The sequence below is a fragment of the Streptopelia decaocto genome, assembly GCF_964273445.1.
Source record: "Streptopelia decaocto genome assembly, chromosome: 16".
NCBI classification, from domain to species: domain Eukaryota; kingdom Metazoa; phylum Chordata; class Aves; order Columbiformes; family Columbidae; genus Streptopelia; species Streptopelia decaocto.
Genome location: NC_138671.1, coordinates 10,126,970 through 10,147,638, shown reverse-complemented (window position 1 = coordinate 10,147,638; position 20,669 = coordinate 10,126,970). Strand labels below are relative to the sequence as shown.

The window sequence follows — 20,669 nt, the reverse complement described above, 5'->3', positions numbered from 1 at the left end:
ATTACATTGAATCTAAGCAAGAGATGCCTGGATGGCATTAATCACAGAATCCCAGAATGTCAGGGGTTGGAAGGGCCCTGGAAAGCTCATCCAGTGCAATCCCCCCATGGAGCAGGAACACCCAGATGAGGTTACACAGGAAGGTGTCCAGGCGGGTTGGAATGTCTGCAGAGAAGGAGACTCCACAACCTCCCTGGGCAGCCTGGGCCAGGCTCTGGCACCCTCACCATGAAGAAGTTTCTTCTCATATTTAAGTGGAACCTCTTGTGTTCCAGTTCGAACTCATTGCCCCTTGTCCTGCCATTGGTTGTCACTGAGAAGAGCCTGGCTCCATCCTCCTGACACTCCCCCTTTCCATATTGATCCCCATGAATGAGTCCCCCCTCAGTCTCCTCTTGTCCAGCTCCAGAGCCCCAGCTCCCTCAGCCTTTCCTCACACGGGAGATGCTCCACTCCCTTCAGCATCTTGGTGGCTGCGCTGGACTCTCTGCAGCAGTTCCCTGTCCTGCTGGAACTGAGGGGCCACAACTGGACACAATATTCCAGGTGTGGTCTCCCCAGGGCAGAGTAGAGGGACAGGAGAACCTCTCTGACCTACTGACCACCCCCAAATTAATGCTGAAAGAACAGCTAAGAGAAGCTGTTAAAAGATGAAGAAATTTGTGCAGAAGGTTGCACAGAGGGGCACACGGACAGGGTTCACAAGCCCTGCCCAGGGCGGCAGGCACTTGGTCAGCAATGATGGTGACATGTCATGGGGCATTGTCCCCAGCACCATCTACAGCAAGTGTCCCTGGCACAGCAGAGGCCTCAGCCCAGCCCGAGCTCCTGACAGAGGCTGCAGCTCACCACGTCCCCTGTAGATCTGCAGCTACAGAAGAGGGTCAATGCCCAGGTAAGATACGAGGGGTTGGGAACTCTGTCCATCAAAGCATCCATGCTGATGGAGCCATGCAGCAGCGCAGGAGGGATCAGTGAGTGCCAGTAGCAGGTGACTCCCTTCTGCAGAGGACAGAGACCCCCATCTGCCAACCTGACTTGCTGTCTGGGGACATTTAGTGCACGGAAGTTTGGATCCAGGACACCATCCAGGACACCATCGAAAGCCTGCTGATTACTATCCCCTTGCACTCTTCCACAGGGCCACCAATGATACCCAAAGATGGGGGTGCTGCCGTTCAAAGGGATCTGAACAGGCTGGACAATTGAGCTGAGAAGAACCTCATGAAGTTCAACAGAGGGAAATGCCAATTGTTGCACCTGAAGAGGAATTACCCCACGCAGCAGCACATGTTGGGGACCAACATCCTGGAAAGCGGTGGAAAGAAAGGCCCTGGGAGTCCTGAGCAGCTGAGCACGAGTCAGCAACATGTCTCTGCAGCAAGGCCACCTGGGTTGCCCTGGGGCCACCTGGGTTGCCCTGGGAGCAGCATTGCCAGCAGGTTAACGGCAGCGAGTGCCCAGCAGCAGTGAGGCCACAGCCGGCACGCTGGGTCCTGCGCTGGGCTTGTTCAGCCGCAATAAAAGATGGCTCAGGGAGGATATTTTTGACATCTCTAAATATCTGATGGTAGCAAGTAAAGAAGATGGAGCCAGACTCTTCTCAGTGGTGTCCAGTGACAGGACAAGAGGCAATGGGTACAACTTAAACCACAGGACACACAAGTACAACCTTTTTTCCCGCGAGGGTGGTTGAACACGGGAACAGGTCACCCAGAGAGGCTGTGGAGTCTCCATCCTTGGAAATTTCCCAAACCCAACAGTGTGTGGTCCTGGGCAACCTGCTCTACCTGCCACTGCTCTGAGCAGGGGCTGGACCGGAGCATCTCCAGAACAACTCATCTGTGATCCTGTGACACTCAAGCCAAGCAGTCTTCAAAGACAAAAACTTGCAAATCTGGGCTCAGCTTTTACAGGTACATAATGCCCTTCGCAATTTAAATCTGTGCATGCCTTGTGCTGAGCTAGAGGGATACAACACATAGCATTTTGGAGACTTATAATTAATATTGATCACAGGTTTCCATTATAAATACTTATATTTGTCCCCTCATCATATTGCCAAAATTCATCTGACTTACAATCTCTCTTTGCCTCTGGCTGCGTGTTTTTGGAAAGATTAACTGAAATGAGCGGAGCTGTTGCTGAGAATGAGGGCGAGGGAATTGGGTCAGTCTGTTCACATTAAAAAATCCCAACTGTTCTTTCACAGGGCTTCAGTGCCTCCAGCCATGGGGTCAGCAGAGGTGCCCTTTACTGGGGCCACAAAAATCTATGAAGCTTTAGCGAAAGTTGAAATCTGCTTAGAGCAACCCCAATGTTTAGCAATGCTTGTCAGAGTTCAGCAGTTAAAAATCTCTGCAGTTTATTGCTACGCTGACCGTGCCCCGGAGAGCTCTGATCTGCAGATGACACCAACAGGCTACAGCAGGACAGGTCAGAGCTGGACACCCAGGAGACCATGGGACAGCAGCAACCGGCGTCCTTGTTGGTGGCCCATGCTGCATCTGGCACTAACAAACGGCAGCGGGCTGAGTGACCAAGACTTACGGCAAACAAGTATTCGGCACTCTTGGGTTAGCAAGCATTTTCACAGAATCCCAGAATGTCAGGGGTTGAAGGGCCCTGGAAAGCTCATCCAGTGCAATCCCCCCATGGAGCAGGAACACCCAGATGAGGTTACACAGGAAGGTGTCCAGGCGGGTTGGAATGTCTGCACAGAAGGAGACTCCACAACCTCCCTGGGCAGCCTGGGCCAGGCTCTGCCACCCTCACCATGAAGAAGTTTCTTCTCATGTTTAAGTGGAACCTCTTGTGTTCCAGTTTGAACTCATTACCCTTTGTCCTATCATTGGTTGTTCTGCAAACTGACCCAAGCTTGGAAGACAACTTGTCATCGGAGCGGGGATCCTCCGAGCTGACCACACTGCCGCCAACACTCCAGCGGGATGCCAGCTCCAACAAAGGGCTGGAATGACATCCACCCCCCACACCGCGTCTTATCAAAGGAGGGAAGGCTGTCAGCTGAATCCAGGCACTGAAAATGGCCATTCTAGCACATCTGGGCTTTTAACAACACTTTTTTTTTCCCCCTCCTTTTTTGTTTCTGTGAAATTTTCTAAACATCCACAATAATATTGTCTGACAATAAGCAAGGGCAGTAATGTGTCTCCACAGCACCCATCAGTTCAAACCGGAGCTTTGGAAGCCCCCGCAGCCCTGGGATCACTGCTCAGAGTTGCTCCCCAGAGATCAGCGGTTTCCCACGCAGAAATCCCCTCCCTGGCAAATATTCATCTCTCAACAGGATGGATGGGTACAATGCGTTATTAAACCTCTGCTCCAAAGATGACTTGTTAAAAGTAGTAAACTTCTAAAGGCAGCAAGTATCTGAACATGCTGGGTTTCCCCATTGAGGACAAATTTCTGGTGGACAGAGAAAATCATGCGTACTAAGGTTTTAAGGTGTTCTTTTGTTTAAACAGTCTTGAAGTTAAAAGCAAGAAATAGGGTTAAATGAAAAGGTGGAAGCAGGACTATTTGCAATTAGTCCTAAAACACAAGGAACAACTATAACCACTTTTCAAAATACACGTCACCTCTGTCATTTCACGTGAGCAGTGACCAGGTGTCTGCCACTAAATAATCTTATTATTTGTATTCAGTTATTTTACATCTGTAGGGAATCCCAAAATGATGGCTTACCTGGTAAAAGGTCTTTAAAGTCCTGGGTGATTTCAAGCACAAGAATCCAACACAAATTAAAGATTTCTCATTTTGGTATTTGCCATGAAGTGACAAAGAAACAAAAGTGCATGAAAACAGAAGTGTAAGAAACCGGCAGTGCATGCTCCATGCGTTTCTTCTTAGGCTGTTTCGCTTTATCTATAACACGCTTTAAGACAATGTACTGACCCACATTTAAAGCTCACACAACAGAAAACCATGTCGTCGTCTCATCAGAGGTTCTATGAGCTGCCCAAGGCTGCTGATTTGACCTCATCAGGGGCAGTTGCCGCAGCTTTCTATTGAATAACTTCTACTGAAGTGCTAGTGTGACTGCGTGTGGCAAACAAACCTCCGAGGGGCTGAGTCCTGCACTGGCCACAGCAGGATGCTGAGAACCACGGGGCCTTCTAACAGCGACACCGAAGGGGTTTGCACACTGGGAAAGGATTGAAAGCGAGTGAAAAGATTGCAAAACGTGTGCAAGCAGTCAAATTGATTTAAAGACGTAACTCTCATGATCATATATCCTGTCTGGTTTTATTTCCAGGAAACAAACGAATTAGCAAATGTAAATCTCAGGAAGGCTTAAGAAAAGCAATTTTTAAAGCCCGCACACTCAAGCATACGTGTTGGAATCTCCTGTGAGGGTTCACAGCATCTGTCACAGCTATCTCAAGTAGTTGTCCAAACAAAATAATGCATAAACATGCATTTGAGATGCTGAATACTAAAGTACATCCAGAATGATTCAAGTTACTTGTTCTCTTTCTTTTTTCAAAATGTTGGGAGTAATTTTCATTAAAGACACCGTTGAAGGAAACCCCAATCAGCCTGCAGACATTCCCTCAAGATGAGCAGACTGTTGTCACAAATTGTTTGCTCAGTTAAGGTTATTTTCACTTGATACAGTGAAATACCCAGATAGCCTTACAAAATTTGGTCTTACTTTATTCTTTTATAATATTTATTATCCTCATTTTGGAGTCTTACCCTTCACTGAAGTTGCAAACGAGAAAATCTGCTGGGATAAATGACGCAGGGTACAACATTAACATGCAAGTGTTTGAGCCCAGCCTCTGGTCTCACCAAAGTCACCCAGAACAAAGGGCTTTGAAATGCAACATGCCAGTTATTTTTGATGGCTACCAGTCTATTGCAATTTCTCTTCCTCTTAACGGGATGTCTCCTATTTTTGGACCAAACAATCACTTTCCGCTACACAGACACAATGAATTATTCAAAAATTCAAATTAGGCGTGACATTTCCAAATCGCCTTCTTTGAGCAGATAGTCAGTTAAAAACAATAAGACTTGCTTCCTCTGTGTTTTATTTATTCTCTACTGAGATCTGTGGTTCCTGTTATATAAACTCTCCTCCTCTGAGCGCTGTCAGTAAAGATCCCCGAGCCCAGAGATTAACGCGCATTAACAGCTTTCCTAGGAGCTGCTCTCAGAAGGAACAATTAAAGAATGATTTCCCTCCCAAACCGAGTGTGAGACCCAGCTGTCACGTTGGGACAAGCAGCACTGACGACGAAAAGAGCCAATAGCATGGCCAAATGTCCCCCGGCCCTCCTGCGGTCCCCAAGGCACGGGGAGGGCCCATGGGGGACGCTGAGCAGCGACATTGGTTGTGAACAACATCTCACCAGCTCTGCAGGGACCCACACACAACCTCTGCTTGCAGGAACAGAGTTGCCCACTGCCGGGGTGTCAGACCCTTCAAACGAACCTCCTCAGCACACACTAGAAGGAGAAATGCTAATGCAAACAGATACTGCAGCTCACCCGCTCTTCAGCAGTCCCCTAGTCCTGGCCCTGCGCTGTCTCTGCACCGCAGCGCTGGTGCTGTGGCGACAAACCTGTGCAGTTGTCAGAGGTGCCTTTTCTGCACATACCATCTCCCTGCTTTGCCATGATTTGTGGCAGGGTGTTGGGGAGGAATTTGCAACCTCTGTTATTTTGTCTGGGGTTTATTTAAGCCCATGTATCCACTCATTCCCCCTACCAATATTAAATAGCTTATTCTTCTCCACATCAAATCTAATTGTTACATATTATCCCAGTTACAATTATATCTTGTTTGGTGCTCCAGGACTGAAACATTAAATCACTTCTGTTTACCTGTCTCGGGAAACAGAATTTTCAATTCCACCTTCTGCTAGAAAATAAAGGAAATCCATTCATAATAATTGACTACATAAATATCAGCCTGTTTTAAAACAGATCGTACATACTGGGCCACCATGAAGTGGATATGATATGTGCCTGTCTTTAATCAAGACAATAAGCATCAGCAGGGAGCTCAATGCAGGAGGGTCTGAGGCAGCACGGACCCAGGCTGCTGGTTCCCAGCGCACAGCTGGGATTTAGGAGCAGCCTAGTCCTGCCCCCGCAGAGCTGCAGCTGCCAAAAACCCCAGCGCCACCCCTAGCACCGCTGTGTACATGCTCAGACATGTCCTGAGAAGATCTCTCTTTGAAGCTGCCCTCAGGAGAGGCCGGGATTGTCATTCGGTCTCCAGACAGGTCCTGCTGGCTCCCCTGTCAGCCCTTTCTGCTAACGGGGTCACACAAAGTAGCTGCAGTTCATTCAAGCCCGATGGTTCTCATGCCAGGCAAAGTATTTCTGCAAGCTGAGCGTTTTGGTGAAATGGGATGACAATTTGTCATTCAGGAAATGATGGGACAGGGAATGCCCAGTGACTGATGTCCTTCCTTACTGCCTCGCACCATGAAATGAAAACTACCTGAAAGGAGATTGTAGCATGGAGGGTGTTGGTCTCTCCTCCCAAGTAACAAGTGATAGAACAAGAGGAAACGGCTTCAAGTAGTGCCAGGAAAGGTTCAGATTGGATATTAGGAAACATTTATTCATGGAAAGGGTTATGAAGCATTGGAACAGGCTGCCCAGGGCAGCGGCGGAGTCACCATCCCTGGAGGGGTTGGACAAGCATACAGATGAGGGTCTCAAGGACATGGGTTAGTGCCAGAGTTAGGTTATGGCTGGACTTGACGATCTTGAGGGTCTCTTCCAACACAAATGATTCTATGATTCTAAATCATCCAGTGAGCAACTTTGAGTCGATGATGCAGAGAAAGCACCAAGGTAGCACTGAAGCCACCAGCTTTGTGCTGCAGGCTCCAGGCAGCGTTCCCCTGCTACGCTTAGGCCTTTCCAAGGGATGGACAGCACTCGGCTATGGTGAAGCATATTTTAGGATGACAAGGTGAAGGGAAAGTGTTGCCACAGGACACCAGGGCTGGGCAGGCAGGTCCTCACTCAGCGCAGTGATCTCTGCTGGCTTATCCCCTAAGGGGCAGTCGGTAGCCTTTTATATTTCATCCCACCAACCGCCTGGGAGGGGAGTCAGCAGATGAGTTCCCATAGCAGCAGATGCAGCCTCAAAGCACAACCCTCCAGCATGTGCTGCTGAACCCAGAAATTCACATGCTACCTGGTGTGTCCTGCCAGCCCCAGAGCTCCTCACTGTTCTCCACAAGCAATGGTCAAAGCCGCCACCCAGAGGGACACACACGACACCTTCCTGGAGCAGAGTCCAGTTCCTGACTAGGAGGGAGAAGCAGCTGTGGGTGGAGCAATCACGGACAGTATCTCCGTAGGGAAGGTCCACTCCTGACCCTCTTCTATTAGCAAATGACTCATACCCAGCAAGGGGAGCTGTATCTCTTCCAAAACTTTTGAATTTTTAGGCTTTTTCTCTTATAGCTCTGGACATTTTGTGTCCTTACCCATGAGCAACCTTTCCTTTGATTTCAGCTCAGCTTTTGCCTTTAATGACGCTTTGTTACAAGTTTCCCCCAGTAACTGGGCATTTTGTGAAAAGATGTGATTTTTTGGCTCACCTTTAAATAGGCCATCTCCCAACTTCTGAGTGACCTATTGTTGCTGTGCTGCAGTATCAGGTGGATAGAACTGCCTCTGTTCCCAAAAGCAGTCTCTGCTTTGTGTATCTTTAACCTCTCCCAGTGCCTGCGGACAATGTGCCATTTGAAATCCATCTGTGAACCCTTCCCCGTGGAGTCGAGTTGGTTTTGCAGCCACCAGTGCTGAGCATAGACTGTGACCCCTTTTATTCCCTGAGCACCTTTTCCATTCATCAAGATTTTTAGGGCAATGCACTCGCAAGCACCCAGAGCTCCTACCTGCAGCCCCAGGTCCAGCTCCTTGAGAGAGCGCTTTATTTCACTGGTGAGGATGTTCATGCGCTCACATTCCTGGAAGGCAACGACGGCGTACGGTGTCCTCTCCTCCACCTTTGCCATCAGTTCTGCGATGTTAAACTCATCCATCAGCTTCTCTAACATCTCTTCCAGAATAGCTTTCACCTGTGTGCCGAAGGGAAAAGAGAGAGGGATGTCAGTGGCCGACCCGCGGAGCTTCCCCACCTGACAGCTGCCTGAAAACTCCATCTGCCAGTTAATGTCTCCACAACAATCAGTGTCAGCTGCGCTGGGCATCGTGCCTCTCAAAGAGCTTGCCCCATCCTATTAAAATTCAAATGCTTACAAAAGTTAATGTCAGATGAGCAGCTTTCAAAATGATGGTTTAAAAATGTCGCTATGACTTGTAGTGGTCTCCTTTCCTCTTGAGCCTCAAGCCTGTATTTTAATTCTCCAGTCAGATCCAATGCAAGACGATGGATAGGGCTATATCTGAACTGAGCTTCAGGACAACTGAGCTTATGAGCTGGTTTTCTGTGGCATAGTGACAATTATATATGAGGTATATTGGTGATTATATGAATTATATTATTAATTATATAAAATGTAATTTTAAGCTGAATTTGGCATTTCAAACTAATAGAGATGTGGAAGAAAAGCATAATGAAACAAAATTATTTTCTGGTCGCTATCACAGCTTGATTTGGAAACTTTATATCTCTAAATACTAAACAGGGAAAGCTCCAATGGAACAGAATGTTTCCAGTGTCTAAAAAATATATAAATCAGATAAAAACCTTTCTGGTTAACAACAAGGCATGAAGCCCCTAATCTTCACAAGATCAGCTGTATCTTTCAGGGTTATGTGGACTGTTAGGCAGCTTGGTATAGAAGTTTCTCATATAACACTTGCCTTCTGTGCTGGAATCTTCTGCTTCTTGGGGATTTTTCAGGAACGCAGAATGCACAGTCACAGTTCTACGATCTGATGTGCAAATCTGGGCGTGCAGGTGGCAGAGGCGACCCAGGTTGATTTTATTGCCATGCCCACCAACATTCATATTTTGGACTCTGTACTCCAATTTCCTCCCATTGCTGCTCTTCCGAACCCTCCACACACGCCAGACGTTACCAAGAGGTCGTTACTGCAATCAGCTCCGTGGCTAAAGCTAAAGCTCATCTGGAAAAACTCTTCAGTTGCACCTCAGGTCCAGTATAGAAGTACTCTCTAATTTGAAATTCCCCTGCAAATCTCTTTGGCTCTGATTTTTTTCACAACAACTACAGCTCATTTTCTGTAATGTGGCCCCAGAAACCTGTGGGAGTAACTGGACTTGTCTCAGCCTCAGGAAAATGACAGGCTGACCATCTCCCTACAACCTCCCTAAAGCCACCCTGGGCTAGAAACCCTCAAACAGAGGAGCTAAGAGACAACTCTTAACTCACTCATTCAAGGACCAAGAGAAAGGGATACAGCCAGTGCCAGTTATAGCTCAGATAATGGGAGAGTTCACCTCCGGAAGAAAATCAGCCGTGGGAGCATCCCCGGGCGCAGCGCAGTGCGATGGGGTTCCAATCAGGTTTCTTTTGGGTCGCTTTGCTTCTGAGAGAGATCACGAAAGCCATGAGGACTCCTGTGCTCCTTTGACATTTTCCTGACTGTCACCAGGAGGTTGCAGGGTGGCCGTGCCCTGTGATACCACTGCTGGATCACTCGCTGATCATTTTGCTTCTCCGGCCAAGGAGTCTAATTGTATTTCAATAGCAAAAGGACTGGGAGGACAGATGTACTCCCATTGCCTACCAGTGAACATCTCCTTGGGCTTTGCTACCTCTGGATTGTTACCCACACCTCAAATTCCAGTACGAACTGAAAACTGAACATAGTGAGCGCTTCTAAGAGCCCCTTAGGAGAAGGCAGCAAGTTCCCCAGCTCCACACCAAGCCAAAGGAAGCGTGTGTGAAACCACAGACTTCATAGAACATTTCTATTAGGCATTTATTAATTTGCAAAGCCTGAAACACAGAACTGGGAGCTTAAGACTGCAGAAATAAAAAACTGAGCAAGTGTTGGCTGGTTTCAGATTCTGTTATGGATGCTCAGGCCAGATTTTAACGAGCTGTGAGTTTCGAGAGGAAGGACTGAGATCAGTCTGGTACGTAGCCGCAGCGAAGGAGTTCAGCTGGAAATAAGGAGTTACAAGGCCCCTGGGAGCTGGGTGGGACCTGGTGGCAGCAGCAAGAGGTGGGCTGAGCTCTGGGTGGCACATTGTACCTGCCAGATGATGCGCTCGGGGACCCATTGGTATGTACATCACAGCACGGGGCACAGGGACCGGTGGCTTAGAGACAGTGGAGGCCACAGAAGGTTTATTCGCAGTCTCTTCACAGGGTGATAATGAAGGCACTGCAGTTCAGGGGGTAATTAAAACCCACTGTTCTATCACTGACAATACTCCAGTGACATCCCACCATAGTGATGTTGTGCATAATATGAGGCTAGGGGTTTTAGACACTCAATTTGTATCCAGCAAAGGCGGAACAGATTATAATAAGCAGTTGTGAGAGAAATCTGAGCTAGACAAGGCTACTTATGAATGAGACGGGTATCAAAATTCAACAGCTCCTTCCTCTACTGCTCTCACCGTTTCGTCCCTGGTCCCCACTCCTCCTTCGCCCACGCTGGTGTCCCGGGGCTGCATCTCCAGCACGGTGCGGAAGAGCTTCTCGGAGGTCTGGGTGAGGAAGCCAATCTCAGCATTGGGATGGAGACCATACAGATAAGGAGACTCTGGAGGCAGAGCATCATCTATGTACTGTACAGAGAAATTCAGGTTCAGGTTAGACACAGAGTCCGGGGCACTCTGCCTGTAGAGTCTGCAGTGCTGGAATTATCACCCATCTGAGTAAGCAATCCCAGGCTGATGTAACTCTGCGTGTAGCTGGAGCACCAGCAAACTGATGGCAGAGAGGAATGTATGATTGTTTACAGAACTGCTCCTGCTACTGCTATGAAAACTCAGTAATTGCCAAAGTTTGCCTTGGCTACATATCTCAGGCCTGGACCTTCTCTAGCAATTATCCACTGTGCATTTCAGCATAATATCCTGAAATCTCTTGTGAGAATTTAGCTTCCAGTAGTAAAGTTTAATGAATAAAACCAGCCTAATGCGCCTATCTCTGCAACCGCATTTGTGTACAAAGAACAGATGAGATCAGTAAGTAGATCAACAAGACCCATCAGTATTTCTCATCGAAACTGATGATAAAAGGAGCTTGAAAGGGCCATTTTAGCAAACAGTATGCGGATGTAATTTTCCAGGAGCCCCACTCAAGTCTCAAGAACTGATACAGTTGTTCTATTCATGCATGAACAGAATGAGCCCATGATGAAGTAGCAAATTATCATTAGACTTGGTTCATCCAAGGGAATGCTGAAACATCTACAGAAAAAAAAGATAATGGGAAATAACAGGAGGTGTGTTGAAACACTGCAGTCCTATTCATTGCCTCCTAAGACAGATTATAGAGCAGTTATGGAAGACATTATGGTTATGTGTATAAACAATGCCAGAAAACAAAGAGCTTACCTGATGGTAGCCATTATAGTCCATGTTCCCTGGGAGGGGGAATCCTGGAGCAAGGAGGAATTCTCCCTCCAGCATTTGGGGCTTAATAAATTCTTCCAAGTAGGTTTTGCAAAGCCGCCTGTCCCAGTCATCTGTAATGTGACCTCCATACATAATCTCACCAAAGAGGTAGCGTAAATCATCGTATGGGACCTGAAGAATAAAGCAGGAGGGCATGAAGGAGTTGGGACAGCCGGAGCTCCACCGGCCATGCTGTGGAACCGCACTGAGCCCCGATCTGCACAGTCGGTGCCTCTACTTCACCGGGTCAGTTAACAAGTAAACAAGAATTAGGTAGCAGTTAAATCCTGCCCAAGACAAACCGGATCACAGCAGAGATTTCTGTGCAGCTTCCCACTGAAGTGCAAATTTGTTCTAAGCTCTGTTAAACTAAAGAACGCTCTGTATTTTCAAAGAATAAAGACCACAGGCACTATTTGCTGTGGTTTGTGAGCTGATACAGATGTGAGTGGCGCTGAAGCTTCTGATTTCATCACAAAGGTTTAACAAACTGTGAAGTTATAAAAAAAAACCACCAAGGAAATGGCATTTAAGGAGACTTCCCAGGAGTTTCAGCACAAGCCAGCCCATTTCTGGTGTGATCTACGTACCTTTGTGCTGGCCTCGAGGTAATTATACAGCACGTTCACCGAGATAGTGAGGTCGCCAGTGTTGAAGGGGTAGGAACGGTTCCAGCCTTGGGGGCCAAATTTGCGCCTTTCTGCCACCGCGGCATGGAAATAGCAGAGGGCAAAGAGAATGCTCTTGAACTCGTTCTCCCGGGTGCACATCTCCAGGGTGTCCTGCAACACAGGCAGAGAGGCAGGGTGTGTAAATTCACACTGCCCTCAGCCTCAGCGGCTCTCAGGGCCTCCCAAATATACCAGACAGTGGACAAGAGTGAACTGATTTGCCCAGTCAGTTCATTTCTGCATAATAGACACATTTGCTAATTTTCTAAGTTAGTGCCTTTGCATTCCAAATTCATTGGCAAATTATGATGCATATTTTCTGAATTAATATTTTCCTTCCCAACTCAAAGCAGCTTTGTACAGGAACACATACTGACAGGCCTGGGGAACAGGAGCTGAGGGGAAACATCGCTATCTGAACTGCCTGAAAGGAGCTTGGAGCATGGAGGGGGTTGGTCCCTTCTCCCAAGTAGCAAGTGACGGGATAAGATAAAATGGCCTCAAGTTGCCCCAGGGGAGGTTGAGGTTGGATCTGGGGAACAATTTCTTCCCCAAAGGGCTGTTGGGCATTGGAACAGGCTGCCCAGGGCAGTGCTGGAGTCACCATCCCTGGAGGGGTTTAAAAGACGTGTAGATGAGGCTCTTAGGGACATGGGTTAATACCAGTCAGGTTACAGTTGGACTCAACTATCTTAAGGGTCTCTTCCAACCAAACTGATTCTATGACTCTATAATTAGTGCGCCCACCCAATGCCCCATCACCTGCACGTGCCCCACATCCCATGAGAGACATGGAAAGAGGCACCAGACAGGACAAACGTGGCAGCAGCAGGACCTGGACCACGGCTCCACGCGAGGCTCCTGCCGAGGACACTGTACCTGGCAGAACTGAAGTCCATCCTGCCCCTCGAATACAAAAGGTCTCCTTGGGGCAGCATTTCTCTGAGCCGCAGGGCTGGGGCCGCAGGGGGTTATCGCAGAGAGGCCTCTGCACAAAGCCAGCCCTGGTGGGAGCTGCAGCAGCTTATTTACTGACACCATGACTTTGAGCAGCACACCAGCGCAGGGATGCGGGAAACTGCTGAAAATCCAAGCAGGGGAGATCAAACACTTGCAAAAAAACAATCTAATGCAGCCCTTTAAAGTCAGCACAGCAATGGGCGCTTCCTTTCCCTTCTTCCAGGTGATGGTTAAAGCTTGAATATCTACGAACAAATAAGCAGAATTGTGGTGTTGGAGGTGGAGAGGCTGGAGCCTGAGTCGTTCAGTCAATGAAAACAAGCAAAGGGAACAGGTCTCCAAAGAACTCTGAGCAGTGCTGGGAATGAGGTTTCAGCAAGCTGGCACCAAGGGCAAGCCTGCTTTATCTTAAAAAATACAGTATTTGACCCCTGCTCAGCTGGGGAGCGTAACAGAGCTTAGAGTCTGTGCTGGAAACGGGGAACCCATCACTCTGAAGTGTGCAAGATGTTGACTGACTGCATAAGATGATCAAGAACATCCCAAACCCTGTTTTCCCCTTGATTAGACAGCACTCTGAGCTTCCTTCATTATCAGAAACCTGATGAAGAACTGAATCAAATATGTGCTGAGCACCTTTCTCATTTTAGAAAATGTCCCTGGACTTCAAGGGGAGCCTGTGTGAATGAACACGGGTTAGAATACAGCTCGGTCACATTCGGCCTCTCCAGTTGTGCATTCTTCCTCAGCTACAAAGCAGAACAACATTCCTTGCACAGAGTAACAGGTCTTCTTTGTAGCTTTCAGCTGAAAGCTAAATTTGAACATCCATTCTGTATAAGGCAGGGAAATGAGGTGTAAAAGGGCCCTACCCACTCACTCCAGGATTTCTGATAAGAGCAACTTAGAAAATGCTAATTATTATTTGATTGAAATGAGCAGAGGCAGGATGAAAATGTTACTTGGGACAAAGGTTCTCTCCTCCCTTTCTCTCCAGGACATTTTGTGGAGTTCAAGATGATGAATGACAGTAGATAAAAATGGAATAATCTTCCCTGACTACTCAAAATAATGCTGTGTGGTGCCTCCCTGCCTCTCCCGCTCAGCAACACGAGCTCTCGCACTCCCAATTTCCTCCACACCAATGTCTCAGGGCAAAAATTGTTCTGAGCTACCACCATTTCTCTGCCCCATGGACCAGGGCCTGGGGTTCACAACAGGCTGGGGTTGCTCTTGCCTGCTCCCAAATGACAGGAGGCTGTATGGAGAGAAAAGAAAGCGATCCTGCCAGGTTTGCCCTGTGTATTCCCAGCACAGTCATCGTCAGAATGAAAAGGCCACAGTAACGTCAGCGCTAGTGATCCGAAACGGCAGTATGAGGGGTGATAGTTCCTCCAGGCCCTTCTGGTTGTGCAGGTTTAACAACCAGGGTCTTGCTGTGAGAGGCTGGCGTGCCGAGGTAACGGTGAATGAAGGTAACGAGCGCTCAGGGCGGCAGAACGTGATGGCCTGTGTCTTTAGGAAAGGTATCACCATAAGTGTGGGATGTTAGCCCTTAGCCTTTTGTGTCATGCAGAGAGCGGGGTCAGCAGAAGCACGGCTGCCTGCAGCAGCGAGACACACGAGGCTCCGGCGCGGTGACACTTGGCTGCTCCCCGGGGACAACGGCACACGGCCCCTGCCCCGCGGCGCCCAGAGCCACCAAGAGAGGCCACAAAGCGGGCTCGTTCCATCACTGCGTTACAGCTCTAACACTGATCTCTGCTCTCTGCAGCACCAAGAAAATATTTCCCATCATTTTTATGTGCTTTGTTTTTGTGCACCCTGCACAAGGCTCGGATGCAGTTCCAAAGAGCGGGGACAGCGGCTGCTGGAACAGGAGTGTGTGTACGTGGTCACCATGCAATACAAGCAACGAGCAATCTGCCATCAGCTGTTCTTCTGTGGGCCAGCAGCTCTCAAGATAGCCTTGTCTGGCAAAGCAAGCCCTCCCTGCAGGGAGATTTCAGATCTAATTTACAACACCTGATGTCAGCAAGGTTTGGAGCTGAATGGCCTTTGGGCACACAGCCTCAGGTCCCCCCACACTGCTCTGCAGAGTGATGTGGGATGTGACCACATCAGCAGCTCTGAACCTCTAACCCCAGCTCAAAAGAAGGGCAAAAAAAGCAACATTTAACCTGCTGGCCTCTCCATGTCTTTGGGTGTTAGATGTAATATGTCTTTTGCCAGTGCAAAAAGGAATAACACAGACACAGAAATCAAGTCAAAATATGACAAAAGTCTACCAAATGCTGCATTCAGAAGTTTGATTCTGTAAGAAAATAGCTGTTCTAAGGATCATACATTTATGACAAAATTATTAAACTGGGCAGAATCATATAAATATTTCGTCTGGAAGAGACCCTCAATTCAATTGTTAACCTGAGTTCAATTGTTAACCTAACACCGCCAAGTCCACCACTAACCCATGTCCTGAGAACCTCATCTCTGTCTGTCCAAACCTCCAGGGCTGGTGACTCCAGCACTGCCCTGGGCAGCCTGTTCCAATGCCCCACAGCCCTTTGGGGAACAAATTGTTCCCCACATCCAACCTCAACCTCCCCTGGTGCAACTTGAGGCCGTTTCCTCTTGTCCCGTCTCTTGTTCCTGGGGAGCAGAACCCGACCCCCCTGGCTCCAAGCTCCTTTCAGGCAGTTCAGAGATCAGAAGGTCTCCCCTCAGCTCCTGTTCTCCAGCTGAACCCCCCAGGTCCCTCAGCCGCTCCCATCACACTTGTGCTCCAGCCCCTCACCAGCTCCGTTCCCTTCTCTCAACTCGCTCCAGCACCTCAAGGGCTTTCTTGGTGTGAGGGGCCCAAAACTGACCCCAGGACTTGAGATTTGGCCTCACCAGTGGCCAGCACAGGGACGGATGCTGCCTTGGTCCTGCTGGCCACACCAGTGCTGGTACCAGCCAGGATGCTGGTGGCCACCTGGGCACACGCTGGCTCATGTTCAGCCACTGTCAATCAACACCCCCGGGTCCTTTTCCTCCAGGCATTTTCCATCCACTCTTCCCCAGCCTGCAGCGTTCATGGGGCTGTTGTGATCCAAGTGCAGGACCCGGCACTTGGCCTTGCTGAACCTCAGACGATTGGCCTCAGCCCAACGATCCAGCTGGTCCAGATCCCTCTGTATGGCCTTCCCACCCTCCAGCAGATCAGCACTCCCACCCAGCTTGGTGTTGTCTGCAAAGTCACTGAGGGTGCACTCAAAGTTTTCCGGTATCCTGTGACCTCTTGCAAGACAGAGATCAATCAGGATTACCTGAGTCCTCTCTTGGGAAAATCAATGCTTGGAAAGAGATCTATGCCCAGCTCCTGGAGAAGAGAGGAGAGGGTTGTTGGATCCAAAGACTACGTAGCGCCAACAGACTCGCACATCTGCAGCGTCAATGCCCATGGACATCACCCTCTCCATGCGGCTCCAGCAGCTCCAAGGTGACCCGTTGGCCGGTCCCCAGTGTGAGCCCAGCTGTGTTCCTACCTGGTTGAAGTTGTCAAGGGCTTTGTGCAGGTTTGCATGCATCCCGGTCGGGGCCTCGCTGGTGATTTTGATGGAGCTCTCCAGGATGCCCTGGGGAATGATGTGGCTCTCAGGGGAGGGTGCCGGCTCCGCACTGATGAAGACGCGGAAATCCTGGTGGCTGCCCTCACTGTGCTGCTCCAGCTTCTTCTCCAGGGAGCTCAGCCACTTGGCCACCAGGTGGATGTTCTGGAAGGGACAAAGGGGACAAAGCTTCATCAGTTCCCCTGCATTTCCACTTGCGCTGAGCAAGCATTGAATGTATCGAATGGCACCTGCCAAGGCTATGCCCTACAAGTTGGTGCTTGCCCCACTAGTCCCTGTGTGCCATTCACAGCCTCAAATATTTTGTCACATTAAGTATACTTGTAAATTCAAAATAATCAGTATAAATCACCAGCAATGAAGGACGCTGCTAATGGGTCGTTTGGGTTCTCGGTGATGATGCTCTCCTTGCTGTTACGGTAACGTACGGCTGACCAAGCAGAATTACTTCCCCGGATGTACCAAGCTCAAATGAAAATGTTTGTTCATTTTTAACAGAACACTGAGGACCCTCAATATCAGCTACTGGGAAAAAAAAAGTCACACAGGTGGTTTTTCAAAGACCTTTAACATAAAATACTTATTTATTCATGCAACTAATTAAACATAGTTGCCAGGAAATTAAGCAGTACTATGTGAAGATGGTGAAATGAAAGAAGACTAGCTCAGGTTTTCAGCTGGAGTCCTACACAGTGTCGCAGTTTCCAGGCAAGAAAACAGCTTTTGTTTCTTAATATTAGGAATGGGGCAGGTCACACACAGCAGGGATTCATGGGCTAAAACCACCCTCATTTGAAAGCTAGGTGTGTAATCCAAATTGACTGTGTTAATAGGCATTCTGGAAGGTGATTTATCCCATCCAAAGACAGGACAAAGCACTTGCTAAACTTAAATTAAAAGCAGCCGCCAAAAAGATAAACTGCTTGCAGGTGGCAAGGAAATTACATAAAGAAAACATATTAGGGGCTTAGAATGAAAATATATCACCTATAAAAAGCACCAGAAAGGAGCTCTCATGGTTAAATAGCACAGTAATGGGGACCATTAGGAGTAAAATGACATTCTTAGGAAAGTGGAAATTGTGTCCAAATGAGAAAAACACAAAACAGCACAAAATCCAGTCATGGTAAGGCCAAAAAAGGTTTTAAGAAGCAATATTCGTAAAACCATAAAAACTAATAATAAAGCATTTTCCAGAAGCCAGAAACCTACCAGGGAGCCTATAAAACTGAAAGATCACCAAGGTGTACAGGGAGGAGCCAAGAACGGCAAGGCCACTGCTAAACAGCTCGTGTTTGCAGGAATAGTCACTGCAGAGGGAAATCTATTTCCATTTGTGCTCATTGACTCCTGCTCTTTCACTTGGCGACACTATGAAGAGTGGGGGTCCCCCTCCTGTGCTCCTCCTGCCACCAGGTATTTAAACACACTGCTAAACGCCTGGGAGCCATCACTCAGCTCTCTCAGCCTCTCCTCTTATGACACATGCTTCATTCCCTTAATTATTGGAAAGACTCTTAAACTGAAGCAGTAGATAAAGTTTTTCATAAAAATTCATAAACTAGTAATAACAATTTCCTAGGACTAGACGGTACCCACCCTAAAGAAACTCAGATATGGAGGTGCTGTATCACTCAGGATGCACTAAACAAACTGGCAGAGACTCTCATAAACCATGAATTAACACACGAACAGCATGAATTAGAGAAAACCAGGAATCCAAGATTTCCAATCCAAGAACTCAGGAAAAGCTCCTGTGCTTCTGTCTCCTTGCCCAGGACCTCTGGGTTTGGGATGTAAACGCCACATTCTCTGCTGGTTGCTAACTCCAATATTCTGCTCTTCTGCACAAGACTGTGTGGGTTTGTCTTGATGCCCCGAGTCAAATAAATTGGTAGATGGTTCTGCCTCTGAGACAGCGGCTGTTTCAGAAACATGAGTCAAGAGAATTATTGTTTGGAGAAGCCATGGACACCTCACGCCTTCCACTCCTGCTGCTCCAAATCTGATTCACATGGCTGGGAACATTTCTTATTTAGAAGTGCATAAATTCAGTGTTCTTCCCTGAAAGGATGTGGGGTTGTGCTCGTGTTACACAGACGAAACGGAGTTTGGGGTGTGCGAGGAGACAAGAAGGAGATTCCTGAGCAAAGGAATCACGTTCTGGGGAAGAGTTGCTTTGTTGTAAACAAGGACAGTGTGAAGAGCAGTAGACAAAATACAATTATGTCTGAGTGCTGATGCACCAGCGCTTGCCTGAAGCATTTAGGATTTGAAAAGATGAGTATTACCCCTAGAGTCCAGGCAACCAACTCACTCTAAAAACATGAGTCAAATAATCACACACAGAATCACAGAATCAACTGGGTTGGAAAAGACCTCAGAGATCATCAAGTCCAACCCTTGGTCCAACTCCAGTCCATCGACTAGATCATGGCACTAAGTGCCATGTCCAATCTCAGTTTAAAAACCTCCAGGGCCAGTGAGTCCAGCCCCTCCCTGGGCAGCCATTCCAATGCCTGACCACTCTCTCTGCAAAGAATTGCTTTCTAATCTCCAGCCTAAATTTCCCCTGGCAGAGTTGAAGCCCATGCCCCCTTATCCTATTGCTGACTGCCTGGGAGAAGAGCCCAATCCCCACCTGGCTAGAACTGCCCTTCAGGTAGTTCTAGAGAGTGCTGAGCTCAGCTCTAAGCCTCCTCTTCTCCAGACTGAACAAGCCCAGCTCCCTCAGCCTCTCCCCATAGGGCTCATGTTCAAGTCCCTTCCCCAGTCTTGTTGCTCTTCTCTGGACCCGCTCCAGCACTTCAATCTCTTTCCTGACCTGAGGGGCCCAGAACTGAACACAATACTCCAGGTGTGGCCTCCCCAATGCAGAGTACAGGGGAAGGATCACTGCCCTTGGCCTGCTGACCACGCTAGTTTGGATACAGGACAGGATACCATTGGCCTTCTTGGCCACCTGGGCACACTGTTGGCTCATGTTGAGCTTCCTGTCCATTAGTACCCCCAGGTCCCTTTCTGCCTGACTGAATAAAGTAGGAGTGAACCAAAATCTGCAACCAAAGTGTTTCCAACAGCCACAGAGATTTAGTAACAGGGGGAAAGAGCTAAACAAAATAGCAGGAGAAAAATTGTTCCTTAAGTATCAATTTAATCATAGTCTACATACCTGACCTTGAGTATTTTCATCTTTAATTGGTAGTTTCTTCCTATGACTGCCTTTGTGGTGTTAGATGGCTGAAAAGTAATTGCTTTCACTTGTGTTGACATGACACCAATGATCATTATTTGTCAGTATCACTGTCTGCTAACAGCCAGCTTAGGGAATATTTCTAATCTAATGATAATTGAGTGCATTTATGTACTAGCCTTTTGTGACAGAAGGGACAGAAAAGAGGAAAATATGCAGAAAATATGGGTTCATACTAAGAATTCATGACTTGATCAAACAAATATGTCTGCAAAAGCCATGCTGTGGAGGGGAGTCACAGGTTTGAAGAGAACTTTGCAAACTAATTATCAGCAGTCAGATAACACAGCTTGACAGAACATGACTAATGACAACATATGTGGTTAATAATAATGGCATGATAAGTCAATTATCAGTAACAACGTAACACAGACAACGCTGCATTAACACCAATCACAGCATGTGGATTGAAGAATCACATCCCCCTTCGCCTTTTGAAACCTGCCTGCCACCAATTTCATGGGCCTCTTCTAGGTCTTGTTCAGGAGAACCACGGGACAATCCAGCCTGTGCACATTCCTTTGGCTCAGGGCTTCATGTGCTCCCAGTGCTATCTCCAAAACCACACTGTGCAGTTTACACCGCACCGGTTTTATGTCCTCCTCGTTCCG

The 20,669-nt window shown here is 47.9% G+C and overlaps 1 protein-coding gene across 1 annotated transcript in view; it reads right to left on the bottom strand.

Annotated features, from left to right (window-relative positions):
• DNAH9 (dynein axonemal heavy chain 9) overlaps positions 1 to 20,669 on the bottom strand; it is a gene marked incomplete at its 5' end in the record, with an annotated part of 197,270 nt that overhangs the window by 8,282 nt on the left and 168,319 nt on the right. Inside the window, 5 exons of the mRNA XM_082067422.1 lie at positions 7,896 to 8,078; positions 10,559 to 10,729; positions 11,504 to 11,695; positions 12,154 to 12,345; positions 16,722 to 16,949. Coding sequence (XP_081923548.1) covers positions 7,896 to 8,078; positions 10,559 to 10,729; positions 11,504 to 11,695; positions 12,154 to 12,345; positions 16,722 to 16,949 — 966 coding nt within the window. The remainder of the gene's footprint in view (positions 1 to 7,895; positions 8,079 to 10,558; positions 10,730 to 11,503; positions 11,696 to 12,153; positions 12,346 to 16,721; positions 16,950 to 20,669) is intronic.